The sequence below is a fragment of the Rhinatrema bivittatum genome, chromosome 15 (assembly GCF_901001135.1).
Source record: "Rhinatrema bivittatum chromosome 15, aRhiBiv1.1, whole genome shotgun sequence".
NCBI lineage: Eukaryota > Metazoa > Chordata > Amphibia > Gymnophiona > Rhinatrematidae > Rhinatrema > Rhinatrema bivittatum.
In genome coordinates this window covers 64,847,182-64,873,166 of record NC_042629.1, presented here as the reverse complement: position 1 = coordinate 64,873,166, position 25,985 = coordinate 64,847,182, and the positions used below count along the sequence as shown (strand labels likewise).

At 38.7% G+C, this 25,985-nt stretch overlaps 1 protein-coding gene across 2 annotated transcripts in view; it reads left to right on the top strand.

Moving 5' to 3' along the window:
• The window catches only part of PRDM2 (PR/SET domain 2), an 86,010-nt gene that overhangs the window by 20,812 nt on the left and 39,213 nt on the right, over window positions 1–25,985 (top strand). The window contains exons 3-5 of one of the 2 annotated variants that reach the window (XM_029578120.1): window positions 6,355–6,472; window positions 8,011–8,114; window positions 18,930–19,082. In XM_029578120.1, coding sequence (XP_029433980.1) covers window positions 6,355–6,472; window positions 8,011–8,114; window positions 18,930–19,082 — 375 coding nt within the window. The remainder of the gene's footprint in view (window positions 1–6,354; window positions 6,473–8,010; window positions 8,115–18,929; window positions 19,083–25,985) is intronic. The other variant, XM_029578121.1, reaches the window with a different exon arrangement.

The window sequence follows — 25,985 nt, the reverse complement described above, 5'->3', positions numbered from 1 at the left end:
AACACACACACACAGTGCCCAGTTTGGACGTACGTTTTTAGTGTGTCCATATTGCATCAGCCTGCAAATATTTCCTGATTCCATAAAAAAACAGGGGAACTCCATCCCATCCTAGACCTAAGGGCGAACAAATTCATCAGAAGAGACAGGTTCAAGATGGGCATCTTGATTCCTTTTCTGCAAAATGGGTTCTGGCTATGCTCTCTCAATCTAAAGGGGACTTACACTTGTATAGAGATTTTTCTAGATCACAGGAAAATATCTCCGATTTGTGGTAGGAAACCAGCATCTCCAGTATCGCATTCTGCTGCTTGGGCAAGCATCTGCCCCATGTGTTTTCACAAAATGCCTAGCACATACGCAAGCTGGGGGTGCATCTATTTCCTTACCTGGGCAATTGGCTGGTCAAGAGCACATCTTGGGCAGGAGCTGAGGAATCGATGCGCGTGACTGTTTGGGTATTGGTTTCTAGGGTTTGTCATCAACTACTCTGTCTCACCTTGGCCCATCATCTCACTTGGAGTTTATTGTAGCTGTGCTAGACACAATTTAGACAAAAGCCTTCCTCTCTCAGTAAAGGACCACCACTTTTGATGGCTGTAGTGGAGGAGATGCAGATGAGTCAGCACATGTGTCCCTGGAACATGTTGAGGTTGTTGGGCCTCATGGCACCAACCGTGCATGTAGCTCCCATGGCATGTCTGTACCTGAGAAAAGCCCAATGGACCTTGTGGTCTCAGTGGCTGCAGGCCACTCAAGATCTCTGGGACAACATCCGGATAACTCAGCTTCTCAGAGACTGTACCTGAACCTCATCAACAAAAAACAAAATGTATAAAATCTTAAAGATTCTTTGCTTCTAGAATATGACCCTGCTACAGCTTTTAAGCTTTGCATTGTGGTTCTTGTAAAAAAAATTCTCCTTTTGGATGTACATATCTCTAAAACATTCAAGTAAATTGGAAGGTTTCTCTGCTTGTGTGTTGGTATAGTTTATTATTTTGCATAGTCTATTGTGATTTATATTAAATGAGCGTTCCACAAACAGGAGACCATTTTCTCATTTGTGGGTTGCATAAAAACCAAGCATCATCTTAAGAGCTGAGAGAAATTCTAACATAAAGAAGAAAACATTCACAATCAACTTTTTGTACAATTTTAATAAAGTTGGTGTATGCTGTTGCTGATGCACTATTTTTATATTTTTTTAAATTAATATAACTTGCATTTTGTTTTATAATTTTGCATTGTTTGCTTTTCTTTTACACTGATTTGAATGTCATGTTCAGTGAAGCAGTATAGAAAACCTTAAATAACTAAAACTAACTCATATTTTCAAGTATGGAAACAGACTTGAGTGCTACATTCTTTTACAATTTAGTGTCCCTCCTACCCTTCGGTGACTGTGTGTGGAAACCACTCCACAAATTCACATGTATTTTTCAGGGAGATCCATGTATACGTGTGCATGTCTTGGAAAGTAGGCACCAAAATAAACTTTTGAACCTCTGTTCTCCGTTTGGGAAGTCATTTATTCAACCATATAAGCAAGTTAGAGGCCCAAGGTAATAAAGATTATTTAGTTGGTAGATAGTGTCCCAAACGTGTGAGTCTGTTTCACCACCAGAATGCTGATTACTAAAGCTTTTCTGTTTCTACGCTTATCCTCTATACTACCCTTCAGTGATGCAGTTTATAGATTGATTCCCAATATCTCTGCTTTAGTAATAGTTGAAAATCTTTGTATTCCATGGAAATGTTTGCAAACATGCAAGCTTTGTGTCCTGTTTCTGGTTTTCTGTCTCTTTCCTCCAGACTATTCTTTCTAAAGTACTGGCACATACGAGGGATTTAATAACACAAATAGTTTACTTTTTATTGTGCCAGTGGGCAAGTGTTCAACAAACATCACATGTTCAAGGGAACAGTTAACTAGCCTAATGTGATTAGTGCCTGGGTGCTTTTCACATTTAATAATCTCACCATCATCCTCTGTTTCTTTGTTTATTTTAAAAAAAATTTCCTTCTACATGATGGTGCCCTCCTTATTCTATCATCCAGGTCTAATCAAAAACTCATTGTGCGGCCCTCTGGTATTTTCCAGTTTTACTTTCACGTCTCCTGCTGTGTGCCAAGAATTTCAGTCTCCTCTGGACAAGAGGATATAGCTTATGTAGAGTTATTTCCTCTACTGCTGTTCCTCTTGCCTCTTAGTGTTGTCAGAAGCAGTAATCTGCTTCTGTCACCAAGTGGTGGTGGTGTTTCTTTTAATAAATGTATAATTTTACTGATTCAGCTATGAGTATTTTGATACAGTAGTTGATTTTTAACTATTAATTGATTTAAAATGTGTGAAAGGGGTATTTTGATATATTTTTTTTATATGTAAGTTGAGCCAAGAAATTGCAATACTGTTTTCTAAGCTTTTCATATGACATCCCTGGTTGTATTGCACCTCAGACCTGTACCTGGTAGCCATTATCTTTTGGCCAGGAGTACAGAAGTGCCAGCATTCCCAGCTTCATTGTTAGTCGTTGTCCTGCACTGAAGTGTGTCAGCCATTGCAGGGGTGGCCAGTTCCGGCCCTTGAGAGCCATAAACAGGCCAAGTTTTCAGGATATCCACGGGGAATAAGCAGGAGTGCACTGCCTCCATTGTATGCAAATCTATCTCATGCATATTCATTGTGGATATCCTGAAAACCTGGCCTGTTTGTGGATATCAAGGACCGGAACTGGTCCACTTCTGACCTGTTGAATGTAGAAATGTCTTCCCCACCCCCCGAAGTTGGACAGAGAGCCTTGTGGTAAATTTCTCCTCTATTGTAATTTGTTTCTGTACAGATAAATCACCTCTGAGTGATTTTTCCAGTGAATTTACCCATTGACTGTCCAGGTAACTTTTCTGCTCATTGCCCCACTGAATATGGACCGTCGTGTTCTGACATTTTAATTTTTCTTTATTTGTGATCCATTCCAGTGATGTATCTCTCCCCCCCCGGACACTTTTGATTTACTTAAATCTGGAGGAAAGGCTTTCTCTGGGCTATATTTTATGCTTAGTAATGGTCGCCAGATGAGTGCTGAATTAGCCCAGTCCATATTTGGACTAGTAATTCTGATTTCCCTGAGAAGTCCTAGAGTGGCACTGGATAAAACCAGGATGGTGGTTTTTTTTTTTTTTTTTTTTTTTACTGATCAAGTCTGAGATATTCCTAATAAAATCACCAAACATATGATGGGGCTATCTTGTGACACTTCTAACTGGTGGGAATGTTAGATTAGCGTGGGCAAAAAGTTAGAAGTGTCACAAGATAGCCCCATCATATGTTTGGTGATTTTATTAGGAATATCTCAGACTTCATCAGTAAACATTGTGAATTAACTAATGTAATCTGATCCCTGTTGGGTTGCAAAATTAATTTTAAGGATAAAGGCACACCCATTAAGCTTTCTAACTCATAATTAGAATAATTATTTTTTCCCCCGACAACCTGTCACCCAGAGATCTTAACAAAGACAGAATATTATATAACCTAATGTCTGGAAAAGCCATCACACCCTCATCTCTAGGAGCTACCAACTTACCAAAGTGCAACTTCACTTTCTTCTTCACACAAACCTGACAGAGGCTTTATTAAGACTATTATTTTATTTATTTATAATTTATTTATAATTTTTTATATACCGCCGCTCATCAAAGATATCACGTCGGTGTACAATGGACAGGAACTTACGCCGGAGCGTTATACATTTAACAGATTTAACAGATTTAACTTACGCCGGAGCGTTATACATTTAACAGATTATACATTTAACAGATTATATATATTAATATCCCTTTTTAACAGAACTATAGGAAGCATTTGTAGTACATATAATAGCTTAGGTAAAAGAACCATCTTGATTAAAGCAATTCTACCCAGCAATGATAAGAGAAAATCCTTCCAAATGGACTTCTTTTTAATGCAATCATGTCTAATCAAGCAAACATTGCAAGCATACCATTTACCCGGGTCTCTGTGAATCACTAGTCCAAGATACTTTATGGTTTCCCCAGTCTACTTCAAGGGGAAACTAATTTAGTCTTTTTTCCAAGTTATCTAGTATGTTTAAAGCTTCAGATTTTTCCAAATGTAATTTAAGACCTGAGAATGAACCATAGCTCTAAAAAAAATATATATATTTATGTTTTAAATCATTTTTATTCAGCAAGTAATGCACAACCTCCAGCTACATAGCAATGTACATATTATATAACAACACACTACTATACTGAACACACAAACTTGATTGTACAATATTCAGTTTAATCAATGAATAAAAGTGAGATGGCATCTAATTTAACATACATGTATTACGGTTATGTTAAAAGCCTTGAACCACAAAGTCATTTTCATTGTGACCTTTATTCCATCAATATATCATTCCAGTATGGACATTTTAAGGACAAGTAATTGTGCAAGCGAGTGTATCCCCCGACACGAATATGTATCGTCAGACTGCTTCTTGGGGAGGGATAAAACACTACAATCACAAACAGAAAAGAGTACAATCCATAGCCATTAAAACATATATATTTTTTAAAAACCTCTTACAAAGACACACCTCGAATAAGTGGAGATAAGTAAAAAAACAAAAACAAAAAAACCCCTTGTACCTTTTGTTAGAAGATTTATAAACTGCCTTGTGCTATGCAATGAGAACGATACTGAAGTAAGGATGCTTCTACCACTGAAGGATATAAGCAGTCAAAAACTGCGGGAACTAGTCACATGATCCAAATAGTCAATCCAATGATGGCTTTATAGCCAGCAAAGCACAGGTTTATTGTGGGCTAATGGTGTTTTTTTTTTTTTCTAAAGATGGAAGTGTGGAAAATATATAACCTGTGAATTCAGTGCACAAATTTTAGACAAGGATCACAGATGTTCAGTCAGTCTAAAAATAGAATTGAATCAAAGTGCCGCACCAGACCAAAAAAGTCATCAATAAAATGAAGCCACTTGAATGAAGGATGAAAAAGGAGAATCCATTAACCATAGTGACTCAAATTTAGCCACATATAGACAGATGATGGAGGCCATTGTGGCCCCTATCGCCGTACCGTGGAGCCGTTGGTAGAAGCATCCTTCAATATATTCCTTACTGTGGTTAGGAATGTATTGGATCAACGTTTCAATCCTAGGAGCCCCATAGATTTTCTTGTAGATTTAACAAGGCTAGAGTTGACACAGAATTATTTTATGTATGGAAAAAAGGAAACAAATTACCTTAAAAAAAAAAAAAATCATAACTACACCTAAACCAACATTTACTGCAGTCTGAATCCAAAATATTAAATTTATTTATTTGAGATTTTTATATACCTTCATTCCACATGAGAATCACTAGATGACAACGGTGTATAAGGTTAGATGAAAAATACAAAGGTTGAGTGCGAGGAAGACAGAGACAGTCATTCAATCAACAAATCTTAGAATTAAGGATCAACTTTTAATTACAAAGTAATCGAGAAGGCATTGTTGAAAAGCCAAGATTTCAGGTCTTGCTTAAATGTCTTGGTAAATGTATATTAATGCATTTAAATATCTCCTAATACTAAAGAAGTAAGTCCTAATGTATGTTTTCAACTTAATATGGTGTGGCGAATTAACAAACTATTTCTTTCCAATAAAAGATTGTTTGCAGGATTAACTTCCTAGGACATCTGCTAGTGAAAACAATAGTTTGTGGTTTGTATAGCTTTTCCCCCCTCCCAGGGGGGGAAAAGTGGGTAAGAGCTTAAAACAATGATGTGCTGGCCACGACCATGCAGAGGTTTCCTGCGTATGATTCCCAGTCGAGGGTGGCTGGGGCCTGGGATGCTAGAGACACAGCACTAACCCCTGAAAAGCAGGGAGGGCAGGGTTCAAATCCTGTTAACATGCCTTGTGATCTAGGGCAAGTCATTTCCTCACTCCCCCCCCCCCCCCCTGTTTAATGGAGACAGTTAAATGCAAATAATAAATATTATTGTACAAAAGTAGCAGTTGAGTTGCTGAAGGCATTAATTTCTTTTCTACCATTGATTTCTCTCTTAAATAATTCTCTGTGGTTTCTGTTTTCTTTAGCCTTTACAGCTTGATCGACCCTCGCCCAAGAATCAATAGGGAAGACAAAACCCCTTTGGGGAGGGAGAGATGGTGGTATTCATTAAGGTCTAGGAGTGCATAGTTGAGTGTCAGTGATTATGTGACATCTCTTTAAAAAAAATTATTTGGGTTGTTCATTTCAGAAAGTTTTATTTTTGGAAGCAGTTCTTAAGTTTTGATTGTCATTTTGTAGCTGAGCTGTCTCTTTCTCTCTCTTGCAGGACATCACAAAGTCACCAGGAGAAACGGAGTCGCTGAACGATGTACCCGAACATGTGCCCAAGGGGCTTCCCGAAGAACTGAGACTCTTTCCATCCGCCGTCGACGAGACAAGACTTGGTATGTAGTGCAGGCATGAAAAGAGACTTGGGGGAAACTTAGACCACTGTAGGTCTTGGATCCCCCACGCGCCCCCCCCCCCCTCCTGGTGTCGCTGCATTCGGGTAAGTGGACTAGCATTAATAAAAGCGTCAGCACACAGCGGTGCCTAAGGGCAAGCTACAATCGGTGGCTTGTTTTCATAATACGAAAGTCTTTTAGTCGTGGACGAAGGACGAAAATAAGCCGGAAGAAATGGTGAAGGAAGAGTGGGAACGTGGATGTGAAACTAAAAGCCAAAAAAGCTAGGCTAAGAAAATAGTAATCGCTATGAATTACATCGCTAGGCAGACATTAATACCTGGGGGGGCACATCACATCGTATGAATGTGCAGTAGAGTAAACCCTTACTTGGGTTTGAGAAGCACCCAAGCTGTGATCTGGGCCAGGACAAAAAGAGAGATTTTGTCTCCTGTGTAATTTAACCAAATTTTTTTCCCCTTAAAATGAAACCATTTTAGGAAAAAAAGATGCCCTGGCTTTGGGGCAGTCTGATAGTGGGGAAAAAGCTTCAAATAGTTTGGATGGGTTGGGAGGGAGAGAAGGTAGGTGCCTGCTAACCAACCAATTAATTGCAGCACGAAAAGGGAAAAAAATCGGAGCCTGTGCAAGGCGATGATGCTTGCAGCCAGAAATTGATTTCTCTTTGCTGCGACCGATCGGATACACAGCATCCAAACGGATTATTTTGTAAGGGAAATCCAGTTTAGCACATTAGCCCAATTCAAATTGTGCATTAAATGTGGTAATCATTTGGTTCTGTAGTTGGTGAGAATAAGACGTTTCACATTCCACCTGTTTTCATTTTCATTACATTGCCTGAAGAGTAATCCCAAAAGCTTGCATTGCTAAATCCCCATTATAAAGGATATTATTTCTACCCAGTTACTTCTGGTTTTATTTGACACAGTTTTATGGCTAACACTATACTTTGTTTTTTAAAAAAAATCCATTCAGTGTGGTTTCTAAATAAAGTAAAATTCCCATAGATCAGTAAGTTTTAAAAAGATACTTGGGGAAATCCTCACGTAATTTAATTTTCAAACTCATAATTCTTTAAAACAGTAGCTTTCTAGGATTAATGACCCAGTACTAAAAGCTTGCACTGCAATTTGCTAGTATTTCAGCATAAAAATATTTTATATTATATATCAAGATTCGTGATCTTTAGATCATGAAGTGAACGCCACATTCTGTTAATCATTTACTGTAGTATTTCCATGCTAAATGATGGCTTCACATAATAAGGATGTAGTCAAATGTCATGTTTGACATGTTTAGCCTGGAATGTGGGTGGTTAGTGATGGAACTAAGTCTGCTCTCTGGAATTACAGCCTTTTGTACACTTGCATGTACATTACTAAACCATGTGATAAATAGAATAATTATAGTGCCATCTTCTAGTTATGGACCGTGGAATTCTCCCCTGCTTCTAATAAAATCCCTTCTGTTTTAAAGCTATTGCATAAAGTATGAGCACACACTTAATTATTCTTCAGGTGTCTGGGCCACAAAGGCTATTTCAAGAGGAAGAAAGTTTGGACCTTTTGTTGGTGACAAGAAGAAAAGATCCCAAGTAAAGAACAATGTGTATATGTGGGAGGTAAGAAGCTGGGAACCAAGCTGTTAATTAGATATAGATATGCCCATCTACGTTTGCATATTTTTCTAGAGGATGATGTGGGAGGTAAGAAGCCGGGAACCAAGCTGTTAATTAGATATAGATATGCCCATCTACGTTTGCATATTTTTCTAGAGGTTGATGTGGATGGTAAGAAGCCGGGAACCAAGCTGTTAATTAGATGTAGATATGCCCATCTACGTCTGCATATTTTTCTAGAGGTTGATGTGGATGGTAAGAAGCCGGGAACCAAGCTGTTAATTAGATGTAGATATGCCCATCTATGTCTGCATATTTTTCTAGAGGTTGATTGACTTGCTAAATTTCATTTGGGTTATAACTTTTTTTTTAATTATTATTATAATGTAAGAGGCAATAATACTTTTTGAATTTGACACAACCAAACAATCTGGAGCACAAGGAAGGGGAGAGCCTGAAGAGTAAAATTCAAATTATTATTTGCAACAGATTAATTAACGATGGGCTGGCCTCCTAAATTGCTAGGATAATACTGACGACAAAAATCTCATGGCATCCATTGTCATTTCAGTTTGACTACCATAGTAATATCTTAATTATCTGTTTTGTTACTGGTGTCACGCTTTCTGAATGTACGAGACTAATCTTCTCAAGTGAAGCGATAATGTCTATGGAAGTTGATTTTCTTATAATTTGTCATTAGCTTTTGTGAATACTCTTGTCACAGTACAACAATGGAAATGAAAGAGGATGTATGATAAGTAGAAATGTTCTAGAAACTATTGCAAGTCTGCCATGTTTAATTGAGCTTTTCCTCTGGACTCTTTCATTGCATTTTTACAAGCATTCATAGTTCCTCTCCATCCTTTATCATAAAATAAACACAGACGTGAACAACTAGTTATTTAGGGAGTTGTATTCCAGCAAGCCTAACATTGAACTACAAATCAAAGGAAGACCTTAGAATACTGGTTCAAATTCCCTTTACCAGTGACATTCATTTTAAGCGTGGGCTGTGGTTTATTCCGCTGTAATTTGGTGATCATGCTAACATTGTTCCCACTCTTCTTTGGAAGCCTTCATGAAGTTTAAATAATAGGAAAGTGCAGGAAGGCTATTCAGCCTGCTCATGTCTGTGTGATTTTTTTGTGATGTGTTAAATTTTGAAGTGCATTGCGTTCGGGTTTGGATAAAAGCTTTACAAAGTCAAAATATAACAGACACACAAAGGTATAAATAATGCAAGGGGGTAAGCAACTCTTTACTTCAAGTGTCACAAATGGTTCTAGTTTTTAGGATCTCCATAATGAATATGTATGATATTTGTGAAGCAAACATTTTTCAGTGGAAAGGAAATTCTAGAACAAGAGATCATAAAATTAAGTGGTGGAGGGTAGATTCAAGCATGAAGAGTCCTTAGTTGTGACAGAGTGAAGAGGAAAACAGATTAACCCAGAGCCTGTGTCAATGCAACAGGAATTAAATAGGGTAGACTAGATGTCTTATGGTCCTTTTTGGCCTTCATGATCTGTTTCTAAGTTTGTAGGTGTGTTTCATCGGTGCAAAGTGCCTATTAGTGTCGCCTTGTCTGTTCATCTGTTTGACCATCCTACACGTGTACTGGGTGCTCTCTCCATGGACAGTTATGGATGAACCTTGGTAGGGGAGCCTCTTACTCAAGTGCCAGCTTTCCTGTCACATCCATCAAGGGGGAAGGCTCCTGATTTAGATGTGACAGGAAAGGAAGGCCATCTGTGAACTGGAAGAAGTGGGCAGGATGCACAGCATAAAATGCAAGAAGACTACAAAATGTGCCTTCCCATCTCCAAATTGTTTGTTTGAGTATCAAATATAAAACTTTGGGCTCCAAAGTCCGAACCTCTACTTTTGCCATTTCACCCAGCATTTTTAATAGTTTAGATGAGGAACTGGGCTAAAATGGCAAAATATGAGATTTTGTCTCCTCTTTTCCTCAAATAAGGTGGGGGAAATATTTCCTGAACATTAAGTCATAAATTGTACAAGAAGATGAGGACAAAAGTTGTATCTTGTTTGCAGTTGATTTGGCGATTACATGACCTGTTCAGTTTAAGATCAGATACTCTGGGCTCTAATCCTTGCTGAATTATAGAATGAGTTAATTGGTTGGTGGAAGTGAACTTTCTAAGGAAATTTAAGAGGCCTCTGAAAAAAAGAATTGTTCATTTTCAAGCAGGTAATATACAAATTAATAAGAGAACTTAATAAACATCTGAGCTGGGGAACTTATAATCTTATTGGTTGCAGTAGGATTAGTGAACAAAATGGTAACACTCTTTCATGCAAAATTTGAATTAAATTGCTTTTTAATGTCACATTATTGCCTGAAGATTGTTTCAAATTTCAGGCCACCCAAGAAGCTAAAAGGGGTTGATGAGGTTTGAAACCTGTTAGCAGTAGTGCCAATTGTCAAGGCTTCAACTCTTGCTACTGCTGGGTCACCATTGACTTGTAAATTATCCCTAGCTCCTTATAGCATTTAACAGGAAGCCTCTGTGGTACATCTTTAAGAGCAGATCAAATATCCTTCAAATCTGAGCTATTAAGAACCTGACTCGCACTCCAGTTTTGTGCCATGTGTGTCTAAGTTCTCATAAACCCTCGTTTACTAAGCATTTTTCCCATGGACCCAGAATGGGAGAAAAACCTTTAGTAAATCAGGTCCAGGATGGGGGGAGGGAAAAGGCTTGTTCAGCAGGGCTATGAGTTAAGTAACAGACGTTTGATTTAAACGGTCAAAAGGAGTAGAATGAGTTAAGAGACAAAATCCTATTTTCACATACCAGTACTGTAAAATTAAAATACATGCTAATGTTATTACTACAGTATCTGCTGCAAATAGGAAAATATTTTGTATTAATTACATGTAATAGCTTAATATTTTGCAACCCTAAGAAGAACTCTTTAAATAACTTGGAGTCATTTGTAGATTCTGAATATAAACCTGTGAATGAATTTAGTTTGTGTTACTAAAGTTGTGTGCATTTACTTTTTTTTTTGTACCTTTGTTAATGGACTTACGAAAAGATGGCTATTCATTCGAAAGAATCGGCATGAGAGAAGTAAGATTGTTTCTTAAAAGAAAAATCATCTGTCATGGAAGCTTGAATAATTTTAGATTGTGGATTTATGAAAGATTTCAACCATGACTTCTGTACAGCATAACATATACAAATATATGGCTGTCTATTTCATCAAATTGTCTTAACACAGTCCATTGCAGTAAATATGGGGCTTGTAGCTTACAGGAACAGAATATTGGTCTAAATAATTATATTTATATTGTGCTGCATTTTAGAAAATTATAGTTCACATGACTTTCTCCTCTCTCTACTTCAGTGAGGAATATTATATACTGCATTTTACAATGTTGCACGACGGCCATAAAATGCAGTAGCTTCCAAATGTAACTTTTTTAATGTCAGAGGATGTGGTCATCCTTGTAGATGGATGGGTTCTTTCCCTTCAGCGGTAGGCAACAAAGGTGAGACCACCCTTTAGAGAGGTCTGAGAGCTGGATTAATCTGTCGGCTGAGCTGCACGTAAAGGTCTTCAGAGAGTGGTGCACAAACAGCTTGTGAGGGGGTACCGGGGGCGGTTCTATAACGAGGCAGGGTGAGGCGGCAAGCTTTGGAAACGGCAAAAAACTGCCCCACCCTATAGCGGCCGCCGAAACAACAAAGGACTCGCGGGCCTCCGGTGGATAAGTCCTGGGGCAATTCCCTGCTACCGCGAAGCTTAGAATTTCTGCAGTATTCCCCCCTCCCCTGCACAGCCGGGACTGCCTCCATCTTTGCCATTTTCTGCGCAGAGAATGGCAAAGATGGAGGCAGTCCCGGTGAGAATGAGTTAGTGTGTGTAGAAGAGGGAGTGTGTGTGTGTGAGAGAGATTGCAAGCCGGGGGGGGCGGGCACCATCTCATCCCTCGCCTCAGGCAGCTGATTGCCTTGAGCTGCCCCTGGGGGGTACTACACTAAAACCACCGCAGAAAACCCAATTCGTCGTGTCTTATTTCTCTCAGGAAATGAGTTAGCCCAGAGTTTCTACTGAAAAGCAGATCCTGTGCACTGGATTTCTAGAGAGTGGAATTGCGTCTTCTGCTATTCTGAATATTCGGGTCATATGCTAAGGAAGGTCATTCTCGATATTTTACTTCATGTTGACAGAGCCACATCTTCCAATGAGCTTTCTAGCATCTGTAGCCTTTCAAATAATTTGAGTCCAGCTGCTTTTTGCTGGATGAAATTAAATACACCCAGTAAAGATTTTGTCAAATTATCTACAGCTGAGTGCTGTCTGACAACGTCACCCATGTGTGGTTTATCTGAGAGCCCACTAGGTGCGTATAGAGGTAGGATAGGAACTCATTCAGAATTACATTTCCGTGAATGATTTTGTTTTAAAAGCAGATGCCAGAATCGATTATTTCATAATGATGTTCATGGCTATGTTTTCTTTCAGGGTTGCATACTCTAGAAGGAAAAGAGAATCTTTATTTTGAAAAATTATTAATTTTTTTATCTTTAGCTAGTAGCCATGCTGTCCTCTAACAGTCTTTAGGGCTCATTTGTGATAATGTTCAAATATCCTACCAAGTCCTGGTTTTTCTGACGTATATAAAATTAACTAGGCCAGGAGGAAGAAATTTCTGGCATTGTGGGACTGAGTAAGACAGGTAGAATGTGATGGCAGATAAAGACCATACAACCCAGTCTGCTGCTCCGCTCTATAGTCCCTTCCAGTCTACAGCCCTTCCACATCCCCTCCTCAGCTTAATAGTCCCTTCCTCTCCCTCAGAGATCCCCTGTGCTTGTCCCATGCACGCATGAGTTCTGATACTGTCCTCATTCCCACCACCTCCAAAGGGAGGCAGTTCCTTGCATCCGTTCTATAAAGGGATGTTGAAATTCATATCAGTAAAAATTACGCACATAGGAACTTACTATCAGCAAAGTTGCACAGCATTAAGGTAAGGCATTTTTATTAGCATACAAATTAAAAAAAAAAAAAGACTAATGTTAAGAGGTCAATGTTTCTATTGGGGCACTGCTAAGAGTTGAGAAGATAGTGATAGCCATAAATGAAGACCTGTTTAGTATTTGATATATTTTTTTTGTAAGTTGACATGGGTGATATACATTTTTTTTTATATTTGATAAAGTGGTTTATAGTCAAGACTGTTAATAGGCTCTCTTTACAAGTGTTTTTTTTTTCCCAGAAAGAAATGTTTCCTTATATTACTCCTGAGTCTACCCCTTTTCATCTTCATTCCATGACCTCTCCATTCTTCCACACAAAACTGTTTCAGCTCTGTAACACGGAGGGCTTCCTTGCCTGAACAGCTCACTTCAGGTCTTGCCACAACATTTCAATAGGGTGTGGGTCAGGACTTTGACTTGGCCAATTCAAAACACAAATCTCTTCAGTCGTTGTGCAGTAGATTTGCTTGAATGTTTAGGGTGGTGTTTTACTGCATGACCCACTTTCACTTGATCACAGCTCATGGATGGATGGCCTGACGTTCTCCTCTAGAATTTTATGATATAAAGCAGAAATTCATGGTTTCATCAATGATGGCAAGCTAGCCAAGTCCTGATACAGTAAAGCATTCCCGCACCATGCTTGACAGGCTCAGGTTCTTTCTTTGGAAGGCAATGTTTGATTTTTACCAAACAAAATTTTGGTATTGCGAATAGTTCAGTTTTTGACTCATCTGGGTAGAGAGCATTCAAGAAGTCTTGCGGGTCATCCAGATGTTCTTTGCCAAGCCTGCGACATCAGTAGTTTTCTTTTTAGAGAGCAACTGTTTCTTCCTTGCTATCCTGTCATGAACTCCATTTCCGTTCAGTTTTTTCCTGACCGTTGAGGCATGAACGCTCGCAGCAGTGAAAGAGGCCTGCAGCTTTTTAGATGTTAGTCTGAGGTTCTTTGTGACTTCGTGGATGATTTTACGGTTTGCTTTTGGTGATCTTGGCAGGCTGACCGCTCTTGAAAAGTCTTCAGCTTATTCCGTTGTAGTGGATAGTGGATGCATGATGACACCCCAGATGTTTAGAAATGGTCTTGTATTCCTATCCAGACAGATAAGCATCAACTACCCTTTTCTAGGTCCTTTGACATTTCTTTTGATCATGGCACAATGAGTTCCCACTAATTTTTATGGTGAAGACCAAATTCTAAAACCTTTTGAACATTTCTATAAGACATGATGCTTACACTCAGTTTGGGCAGGTTTACTTGTTACCCAAGTATTTAAGCATCTGATTATAATTAATCAATTGTGCTAAGGAAACCAGGGATTTACATACTATTTCACACACATTTCTGAATTAGTCTTATCCTACTTTGTACATTATTGTGTGTCAAACAGGGAATTGTTTACTGTATACCCTTTTTATTGTATAAGAAAAGACTGGGTTCAATTACGCAAGGGTATCATGATAAGAACTTGAAATTCTTAGACTCTGGACCTACGAACCTTTGTGCAGAGCTGAATTTAAAGTGCTATGTTTAGGCTCCACTTTTCACACAGGTAGAAAACTTCTTATGTGAGATATCTCCTACTAGTGATCCTTTGCAATGAAATGATTTGATAATGTGATTCATTGTCTTTTATATGACATAGAAACGAATGGAAGTTTTGAGATGGTGGTGTTTTAATTATAAATTGTTAGCAGTCTGTGGAGTTCGTTTTTTTTTTTTTTTTTTGCTTGTTCTTTTCTTTCTGAATTAAGGGCCTTCCTTATGTTATGGGCTAATACAAATCATTATGTATATTTCAATATTGTTTGCTTGGAATTTTTTTTTTAATGTAATTAAAAAAAACTAGGCACAAAACCTCTCTTGCACGAAGCCATGCTGCAAACTGTGTAGGTCTGCATCTCAAGGCCCTGCAGTTGCGTGAGAGAAATGAATCTTATTCATGCTACTCTACTAATGTGGTGTCCATCATCCAGTTTGATAGGGTTGCCCTCACCCTCTTTTGACATTTATTATTGTGATTATGTCAAACTCAGGGAGATGATTCATCATTGTGCTTTGACTTTAACAGATTTAATACAGTGTTTGAGCTTTTGACTGTGAGCATATACATCATACACAATTATGGATTTCAAGCCCTTTGAAAAGTTGATTCATATGCAGATAGCAATAGGGCAAGTTTCTTGTCAGGTTTCTGTTTCTAGCTTTTAACAAATGATCTACTCTTAAAATAAAAAAATAATTCACTCTGCTGATCCATGTGTGAGCAGCAGCCATGTTTTTATGGTTTAGCAGTTATTTGTGTCAGAGACTTTGCACATAAAAGAATCATCTTCCCACCTTTCTACTGCTGTATTTGCCTCATTTGCTGAATTGGATGGGGTATAATTATGAAAAAAGGCCGTACAATAAAGAGAAGCTTTACAGATAGCAAATGAGATTTACTCTCTCAAAAAATACAAAGAGTAGGGGACACTCCATGAATTAGTAAGTAACACATTCAAAACAAATCGTAGAAAATTATTTTTCACTCAACGTACAACTAAGTCCAGGTAGCCACTGCTGGAGGATGTGGTTAAGGTGGTTAGCATAGCTGGGTTTAAAAAAGATTTGGACAAGTTCATAAACTGTTATTAACAAAGTAGACTCATGAATAGCTATTACTTATAACTGTGCAATAGCAGCATGGGATCTATTTTATTCTTTGGGTACTTGCCGGGTTCTTGTGACCTGGATTGGCCACTGTTGGAAACAGGATACTGGGCTTGATGGACCCTCAGTCTGACCTAGTTATGACAAATTCTTATATTTTTATGAGACTTATGTTATGGGAGAGCATTTCCACATTCCAGCTCATTCCATCGGTGACCTTATGTTATGGTTTAAAAATGGAATTTAAAAGCTCTGTTCAGTGGTCTGCTGTTGTGTGTTTCCTCTGCCCAAATCCAGGTATTACTGGTGGTTGGAGAAAATCTGCATGTCAGAATAAAAAGAGCCCCATATACAGTATTTTATAATGAAATCAATAGTTCAGGCTGGAAAATGAGGGCAGGTGTAAAGCTATAGTTTGTGCTCACCTTGACTATTGTAATTCATTGTATGGTGGATTGCCTAAATATTTGCTGCATGTATTACAACTTATTAAAAACGTGGTGGTTAGGGTAATCTTTGTATTAAAGTATGATGACGTATTTCTCCATACATGAAAGAATTACATCGGCTTCCAGTAGCTCATAGTGAAATTTTGTTAACTTTGGTTCATCAGTCATTGTGTTCTGAGTCTTTCTGTTTGAACAATATGCTCTCTCTCTATGTGCCTACTTGTTCACTATGTTCATCTGCTCAGTGTTTGTTGGTGGTCCCTTCAATTTCTTCAGCAAGATTGATTGACACTAGAACTAAGGCTTTTTCTATATTGGGGCCTGAACTTTGAATCTCTATCCCTATCGAAATTCATAAAATATCTAATGATATGAAATTAATTAAACTTTCTTTTCTGATATTGATTTTAGTGATGTATTTTATTTTGTTTTGTTTGTACCTATTTATGTATGTTTGTTGTGATCCACTGTGGAGCTTGAGAATTGCAGAATATAAATTGTTGAAATAAATAAATAGGGATTGTCAAGTTACGCATGGCATTTCTGCAGCTCTGGTTTAGGTTTTTTAAAACTTGCTCCTGGCCAGTGTTGTAAGCTTTTCCGGGAACATGTATCCAAGTTCTGAATGGGAGTGATTCCATCCCATAGTGATGTGGAACAATTTTGAGCTCTGGTGCCATGAAGTGCCAAACTGGAAATACCGGGTTGGTAGGTTCCAGTGTCGGTGAGACTTCATATATCTATATTTGAGAATTAGGCCTCTATAATAGCAGGGCTATTCACTGCTAGTGCTAGAGGTTCTCACCATAACTATAGTATAAAACAAAAAAAAAACCAAACCCTTTGCCCACTGTTCGGGGCTGGAACACGATTGAGATGTCTGCTTTGTGGGTTCCTGCCTCTAGCTCTCAGAGATCACGCCTTGTTCCGGAGAGCTGCTGCGGCTTGCATGGCACAAATATCAGCAGTGGGGTAGGAGCTGCAGCAGATGGTAGGGACAGCTCCTCCAGCCCGTCCCTAGCTCTTTGATCTCAGGGGGAGGGTGGGGGAGCCTTACTATAGCTGATTTGCCCTGGGCCCCATAACCCTTTAGGGTCAGCCCTGGTATTGCTGATGAGCTTCACTGCTTTCATCTTGCAGAATAATATTTATAGACCCATGTGTATAACCTTTTGACACGCTGAAGTCTAATTTATAGTATATATTGGGATCATTAACCTGATGCGTATTTCTGAGTCATGTTTGAGTCAGATCTTCTCTCTTTGTGTCTAAATTACATCATTCATTTGAAGTTCAAGTTGCATGATAAAAAAAAAGTGTATATTACAATGGATATGTGATAATTCTCCTTCTCTGGAGATTTGGCGTAACCGTATACATAATTTGCTACTTATGGAAAGATTAACTGTGCTTAAAAGTACTATACAAAGATGCAAAACATTTCTAAAAATGTGGGATCCATACCGATCATCATTTTCTGTTAGAATCTGCAGCATGATTGTAAATGTATTAAGAATATGAAGGCCATCAGGAGGGGGTGGTTAGGGTGGGAATGAGGGGGAAGGGCTGAAGCTGACCTGAGATGCTTTTTCATAGGAAGATCAGTTGTGTTCACGTGTAACTCTCGTTCAGTATTATGATGATAATGCTCATCGTGGGAGAGTTGTATTTGTCCGTACTGTTTACACTTTGAAAAACCTTCTGCTCAGTAAACAGATTTTTCCTAATTTGAAGTTCATATGATAAATTATCTGTTCTTTGAAAACTTAAGCCTTTATTTGAATTCCCCTGAGTTCCAGACCATCATGCAATCCTTAAATACTCACCTTAATTCATAAAGCTTTAAGTAATGACATTCTATCCTGTATCAGAATAGTTTGAATTTTATGTTTGACAAGAGTCCTGAGACAGAATATTTGCAGCTTCCGGCCCAACACGCTGGAACTCTTTGCCTAAGCTTCTCAGAAAATAATTTTGCCTGAAGACCTTTTAAGAAACACCTTTTGGCAGATGTACTACTCTATACTTTTCTGTTATCACTGGCAAGTCTTCTGGCTTGTGACATTGGCCTCTATTGGGACAAGTTTAAGTATTGATAGCTTGCCATAGTTGTGTGAATTCTGTTCGTTAAGCCTAATAGCAAAGGGAGCATAAAGTAGCTTGACAGTACACTTATTTATTTGAGATATATTCCACCTTTTCAGGCACTTCAAAGAGGATTACATTCAGGTACTGTAGGCATTTCAGTGCAGCATCAAAATAGTTTTTTTTCCTCTTACATGAAATTTTATATATGTATAGTATTTGGAAACAGAAATTTGATATTTGTTTTGTTTTTTTTTTAATTGAAGGCCACATCTTATCCCTTCTTTAACATTTTGTCAAGCTCCTTGAATGAAGTGTTAGAAAACCAACATATGTATTTATGCACTAGCCTTAATTTGCAAATTGTGTTGATACAGCAGATTACAACCAATTATGTATTGGCTTATAACTTTTTTTTTCTGGGAATTAGCTGTAAATTGTTTGAATTTGTTTTAAATGTAATAATCATCTGATTGAACATCCCTGAGTGCTTTATAGATGCATTAATTAATGCTATGAAATGTGCATTTCATATTTGCCTTCCAGTTTAATAGAGTGCATATATGATTTTGATATAGTAGTATCTCTGAAATAGTTATTTCTTCATCTATAGGTATATTATCCCAATTTGGGATGGATGTGCGTCGATGCTACTGATCCAAAGAAGGGGAACTGGCTACGATATGTGAACTGGGCTCGCTCGGAAAAGGAGCAAAATCTGTGTCCATTGGAGATCAACAGGGCCATTTACTACAAAACCCTAAAGGTAGCAGTGGCCTTGATACAGTATAAAAGAGCCTGGGATCTATTTGGGTTCCTTTTTTCCTGTGTGTGTCTAATTTTATTTTAAAGAAACTTTTGGAGGAAGGAAATAGATGTTGAGTAAAGAAATGTAACTATATACTTGCTCTTGAACAACCAAAGTATTACACTTTGACTTGTTGAAAACCTGAATATCTGGGAATTCCATGTTTATTTGCATGTTTCTGGACTGAGGGTGACTAATATGAAACCCATTGCTAATAGTGATTTACCCTTGTTGATATCTTGATGCATTTGTCAACAGAAGCTAGTAGGCAGAACGTACTGCTACTGTTCCAAATCACTTCTCATTCCCAGGAGGGGACCGCAAATTAACTGGAGTTGCACTCCAAGCACAGAAGCCTTTTTCACTGCTCATTGCAATTTGAAGACAGTTAAGATGGCAATAAAAAAAAAATTCCATTTAATTATAAGTGAGGAAGAAAACCTACAAGATCACCTTGTAAGATTTGGTGAACATTTTACTTCTAGTTTATATATTTCTTTGTCTTCTAGAAGCAGCCAGGTTCAAAGGAAGTGCTTATTAACTGAGAGGGTAGTATATACCTGGAATAGTTTATTATCATTATGGTAGTTCCTAGGACAGAATTCAAGTGTGCTTCGAACAGTAGGCAGACTAGGCCAAATAGGCCTTGCCCATTTTTGCTGTGTGTTATATTCAGGACAATATTAGAAATGACTTCACAAAGTCTGATTTTTGGTTCAGGTCATGCATGTAATGCAATTTTGACATCTTAGCGGTTATGGAGGAGTCAGATCAAATGTTATATAATTTCTGACAATATTACACTAGAATGGGGAACCATCTTGAGCATTTAAAACCTGAAAGAAAAATATACCCATTATGGCAAGTGTCAGAATCGCCAAGAGGGACAGAGGCAGTGCAATAGTGTTCAAAGATCCCTAGACAGATTGGAAACATTTAGTAGTTACATGAATGGCAGATGCAACTCCATGTGCAGGTTAGCAGGGTTGGTAAAATGACTAATGTTTTTATAATTGGTCGTACAGCAGAAAATCGATTCAGGCTGAAACCTGACCTCAACTGTAGAGTTATCATAAAGTGGCTCAATAGGACAAGCCAACATGCTTGATTCAGTAGGGCTCAAACTTTACCAGTTTCAAGATGCTATAAACGCATGTTGAGATTTAACTGTCGTTTAAAATTCTAGCTGGGAACTAACTGGTAGTGGCCAGTGGTTTTTGTGTTCCAGCTCTCTTGGACTGCTTGCAAATGTGAATGGAGTGGGATGTTGACCTGGACATTTCCTATAGGAAGGGGGATGAGGTTTCCCCTTCCTACAAAGCTCTTGCCACCAACTGTATTGAGGTGCCCATGTCAGCCAAAACTTTCCTTCTGTTAGTGCCAGTGCCCAGAAGCAAAGCTGTCCCCAGTAAGGGATTTCCTTTTACCCTTCTGCTACTGGGTATCAAGAGCTCGTCCCAGCTCTGGTAAGGAGGCTGATCCTGCTGCTGTTCACCTTTTAACAGTGAGAACGCACTATAGCTTTGCTCTTCATAAGAGCAATCTTGCAACTGCTGCCTATCGGTAAGCATCTGTGTTGAACAAGAGATTGAGAGCCCTTTTGGAATGATTTTAAGATTAGAAGGTTCTTAGGTGTGAACATCAGTTGAAATTGTGCCTTTTGCATGTAGCAAGTCAGCATTTAAAAGTTTGGCTAATTTCAAGCCCTATACCTGGATTTGCCTGTCTTTCTTGCTGCATTATGGAGAAAATTAAAAAAAACCCCACAACTGAGGCATGGGAGATTCAAGGTGGTGACTTATCCAATGCACCACAGACTCCTTTAGTGTTCCAGTTTTCAGGGTTCTCTATCGATTTTCAGCCATTTATTTATTTAGTTTTTATTTGTGAGTGAACATAAGAGCAAGCCCTGTACTTCTCCTTCTTCAGACGTGATATCTCCAAGAGCAGTGGTGCACTTTGTGATCTGTGATGCTGTAGCTGCAGACCTACCATTTGCATTGACACCGTTGTATTGGCCATATCCCCGTCTGAAAGTGCTGCAGCTGGCCTAGCACTCCCGCCTGACTGTAGACCCTTCCAACTCTGCAGCAGCTGACCTGAGGCTCATAAACTCAATCTCCAAAAGGCTTCTATCTGGAAAGATCTCGTTTGATGGCAGCGGAAAGAGGCCTCCCACCTTAATGATCCCCGGATCTCCCTTACAGAACTGGCATAACGGAGATAGCAGCAAGAGGAGGCAATGGCTGTGAGAGGAGCATTTTCCACCCTCTGCTTTGGAAGATCTTTGTTTCATCTTTTCTGGTTTTAAGAGACATCTAAAGACCTTTCTCCCTAAAGAGATTACTCTGGAGATCTTATAGCATGCCATTTAATATTTGGAAACTAGTAACTGGGGAATGAGTCTCTCACAAGATGTAAGGACTTTGATTTTTTTATCGGATTCCAGTGAGAATAAATGGATGAGTTGCCGTACTCTGAGAGTCGGTAATTAAAGATGATGAAGTGTAAGACAAAACCCCAAGAATATGGAAAAAAGCAAGCAATGTCCTAAATGGGATACTATTACTGGGTCTGTTTTTTTTTTGTTTTTTAAATTTTTTATTTCTCAAATTTTTTCAAAATACAATCAAGAATACGTTGATACAAATGTATGGCCTTACAAAAAACCATAATAGTTTACAATGTAGAACAATTAGAAAAAACATATTTTTCTAAGTCCTCAACAAGGGGGAATTCGAGCTGGAAACATTTCAAGGCATCATATTCACAATAAAGTCTTAGGAAATAAACGGATGATCACACTAGGGTTGCCTACTTCCATCTTTCAGAGCACTTATTGTTATGTTACTGAGGAGTTGTGTCTCCTGAATTTAGTTCTATACGTTTATCAGTTGTGACTGCTGAAAAAATCCAATACTTTACATTCTTAAATGTGCTACAACATTTGCATGGAAAGTTTAATTTAAGCAATGCACCCATTTTGAAGCAATTTAGGCTTTAAATTAAGAAATTATTTTCTCTTCCTTTGTGTGTCCTTAGTAACATCCAATTCACAAAATTTCTCTTATATTTGTAAAAAACCAATTTCTGGACCCACTCTTTATCTGAATTGAGTAGGAAGGAGATAATCATAGTGGCTGGTTGGGCCATTTCTACAAGAATTTCAGTAACATTTAGAGGTGCTATAGACTGAAATTCTTGTTCCTTCTCAGGCAGGATTTTCCAAGCTGGAATGTAATATGTATGAGTTAGAGGAGGAAATGCTTGCTGAGGAAATTTAAGAAATTCTAGAGCAAATTTATTCCACATTTCTTTTGCTGATAGAGCTGGCAACTTCGGGAAGTTTACCAGTCTTAAGTTTTTACTTCAAAATTGATTTTCTAGGCTTTCCATTTTCCTAGACCAATATTGATTTTCTTTTATTATTAACTCATTTTGAATACTTAACTTTTTCAATTCTCTACTGTTATTCTCAATTGCCTGATCTCTCTTTTTATCATCAAAAATTACCTTATTGACCTTAGCTTCCAATCTTTCTATGTTGTTGACTATAGGTTTTAATTGCAATGTAACATTTTTATTTAAAACTACTAACGTTTCCCAAATAACCTCTAAAGAGAATACTGGCGGTCTTACAATTGGTAATATTTCAGCTTCATCACAACATATAATATTTTCTTGTGACAACAGCGAACCCTCTATAACCTTCCCCTCTGGAAAATTAACCATACTGGTCACTCCTGCAGATTGAGCCAAAGTTGTTCCCAGTCCACCACCCTGTTCGCCGCTCTTTTCAAGAGGCGACGGAGTGTCCTTGAATGGTTCCGATCTTATCACTGCAGTGTCCTCTGATCCGGGGATAATGAGATCTCCCAGTCACGAAGGGGTACCGTGCCTTCCTGCACTCCTTCAAGTGATACTTCATCCGGTATTACGTCTTCCCTTCTGATGTGGGCGTCCATGGCGCCCAACACCGGACTCGCTATTGTACTTTCTATCATAGGCCTCTCTCTTGCCCTACGTTGCGGACTGAGTGAGGCATAGCAAAAGACAAATGTCAGAGGAAAATAAAAAAAAATACTTAGCTGAGTGGATCGCCTCTCCTCGAATTTCCCCCGGCGGAGACTAGAAGGTTGGGGGAGTTTCTTTGATGTAGCAAATCCAAGATGTTAACCAAAGCTGCGCCACCGCAAGGAGGCGGTTTTTATGCCGCCTCAGTCGTCGCACGCTGGTGATGTCACTCAGGGGCGGGTGTCCTCGGCCCGCCTCATCAGCGTTCCGGGCTTTCTCCGGCCCCGACAGGTCTCCAGTCTCCTCCACAGGACACCCTCTCAGGACACTCACACCTCTCTTCTTCCCGGTCTCCTGTTTGTTTGTTTTTTTAAGTCAATATTTAAAAAAAAAAATAAATAAAAAACATTAATTGGGAAACGTATCCAGATAAAGTTAGCCAAATAAATTATCAGGGATATTCACTGGGTTAATTATCCTTGAATATAGTTTTGGGCTATATGTAGGCAGATAACTCTGAAACCTAACCGGCTATGTTTAAATATTGCTGGTTAGGTTTCAGAGTTAACTGGATATATGCTCCCGGATAACTTTAAGCTTAACCGGTTAATTTAGCAGGTTAAATGGTGAGCAAGAAAAAAAAAATAAAAGCAACCAAGCGGGTCTCCTGGCCAGATTTCCCCCACCCCAGTGAGAGAAACATGGGGCCTGCTGGCCTGATTCCCCCTTCTCCCCAAACCCTCCTCAAAAGATTGTGCCAGGGTAAGACCTATGGGCCTGACCGTGGTTCTTCCTCATCCCCCCCCCCTGCTGTTTATGCAAAATTATTTACCTCTGGTCCCTGCCACCCCAACCCTAACCCCCACCCGGCTGGGAGCAACTTCCAGTGTTGCTCTGTAAAAACAAATAATTTTTTGCGTACGTTTATTGAAAATTGTTTATAATCCCCGTGATGTGTTTTGTGATTAACTTTGTACCATGTAGAAGTTTGGTCATCTTCTGTCCATTTAGAGATTCATTGAAACATATAGTTTGATCAGGGATGCTTAAACTTTTGCACACAACTGTAGATATTGGTGCAAGTTTTTCTTTAGGATTCCTTGCCAAGTAGAAGATAATGTAGAAAGGCTCAAATTTGTTTTGATTCATACCCTAATGCTTTTCTATGTACATATGAGGGGAAGCTCATCCTGTTGATGCATTTTTTAGAAGCTTCTTCTATTAGCCAGAATAATTTATAAATAAGTATTTTGCTTTTGCATGCCTTTTTTTTTTTTTTTTAACTTGATTAGATCACTTGTTTGTTTTTTTTTAACTCCATTTTGGATCCCTTTAGATATTTTAAGGGCTTTCTTTTGCAAGATGAAGAACGTGTTTTGTTTTGTTTTTTTTCTTAAAACACCTGAAGCATAAAACAGGAAAGTTTCCTCTGGTTTTTTTCTTGGCGAATGTTCAGAAATGTAATTGAAACGGTAACAGTGTAATTAGTTTGCAGACTTTTCTACATTAATCTTCCTCTGTAATGTAACAGCAAAGATATTCAAGTTGAAGCAACAAGCTTTGGTGCTAACTGTTGGGTTCCACTAATACCTGGGGGTACCTTATTGGGTAAAGATTTTTGATACATAAGCATAGAACAAGAAAAGGTGCCCTCCCCCTTTTTTTTTTAATTTAAATAAAGCTCTAACACTTTTGACAATTATCAGCTACTGCAGTGTGACACACCACAAAGCATGGAGTAACACTGCTGAGATATAGTGTGTGATCATCTTCCAAATGCAGGAAAAAAAAAAGTTTTCATAGGTGACTTATAAAGCATCTTGTCTGTTACTCATCAAGGTTACAGTACTTGTTTGTTCTTCAACTCATTTTGGGCCGGATTTCCAAAGTGACTTCGTGCATGAGACCCTTTTAATACACATAATTGGCTTAACTGTTAATCAGGTGACTGTGTGCATAAAAATACACACAACCCGATTTGTGTGTGCACTTTCTCGTGTACTGGGAGTAGGCATTCTGGAGAGTGGAGTTGGGTCAGGGATACAACTTGCGTACATGCTCTCCTGCCAACTTTTCAGAGTGAACTTTTGTGCTTAAGTTTGCTTTGGAGTACACATGGACTTTATTGCAATGCAGGGAATTACAAAATTACCCTTCAGAACGTTAAGGGAATAATTTTCAAAGCCGTTTACGTACATAAAACACTGGTCTGTGCACATAAATGATTCCTTTATAAAAATCGCTGTAGTTTTGTGCACATAAGTGTGCAAATAACCTGATTTTACACACACTTGTGTACACAAAAAATAATTCGGGGGGTGGGATGCAGAGTTGGGATTTGTGCACTTTTGATTTTAGAAAGTATGGAGGGAAATTTACCCCGCAGAAGATACATGCTGCAGATAGCAAGTACACCTTTGTGTCTGGTGTTTGGGATAATTTTTAAAGCAACCTTCAGGCCGATGCAATATCATGCGCTCAGGCTAGTGCACAGGTTAACGTGCGTTTTGGATGCTTGTCCATAACCCCTAATATAATAAGGGGATCAGTGTGTCCAAACCAGCGCGTAGCTAATAACGCTCATCACACGTAAGTGCCATGTTGATGAGGTTATAGGCTAGTACCCCCGACTGTAAAATATCACTGTGCGCACGACGGTCATGTTTTAAGTCTCAAAAATTAACGTCAGCCCCAGAGCTGGCATTGGCTGGAGGCGTCCCAAGCCCTGAACAGAAAAACAAGATAGTGGTTCTTCCAACTTAATATCATCGCAACGGGGGGGGGAGAGTCTTGACGGCAGTCAGGTTGGGAAAACGGAAGCTCAATTTACGATCGTTCATTTTCCTA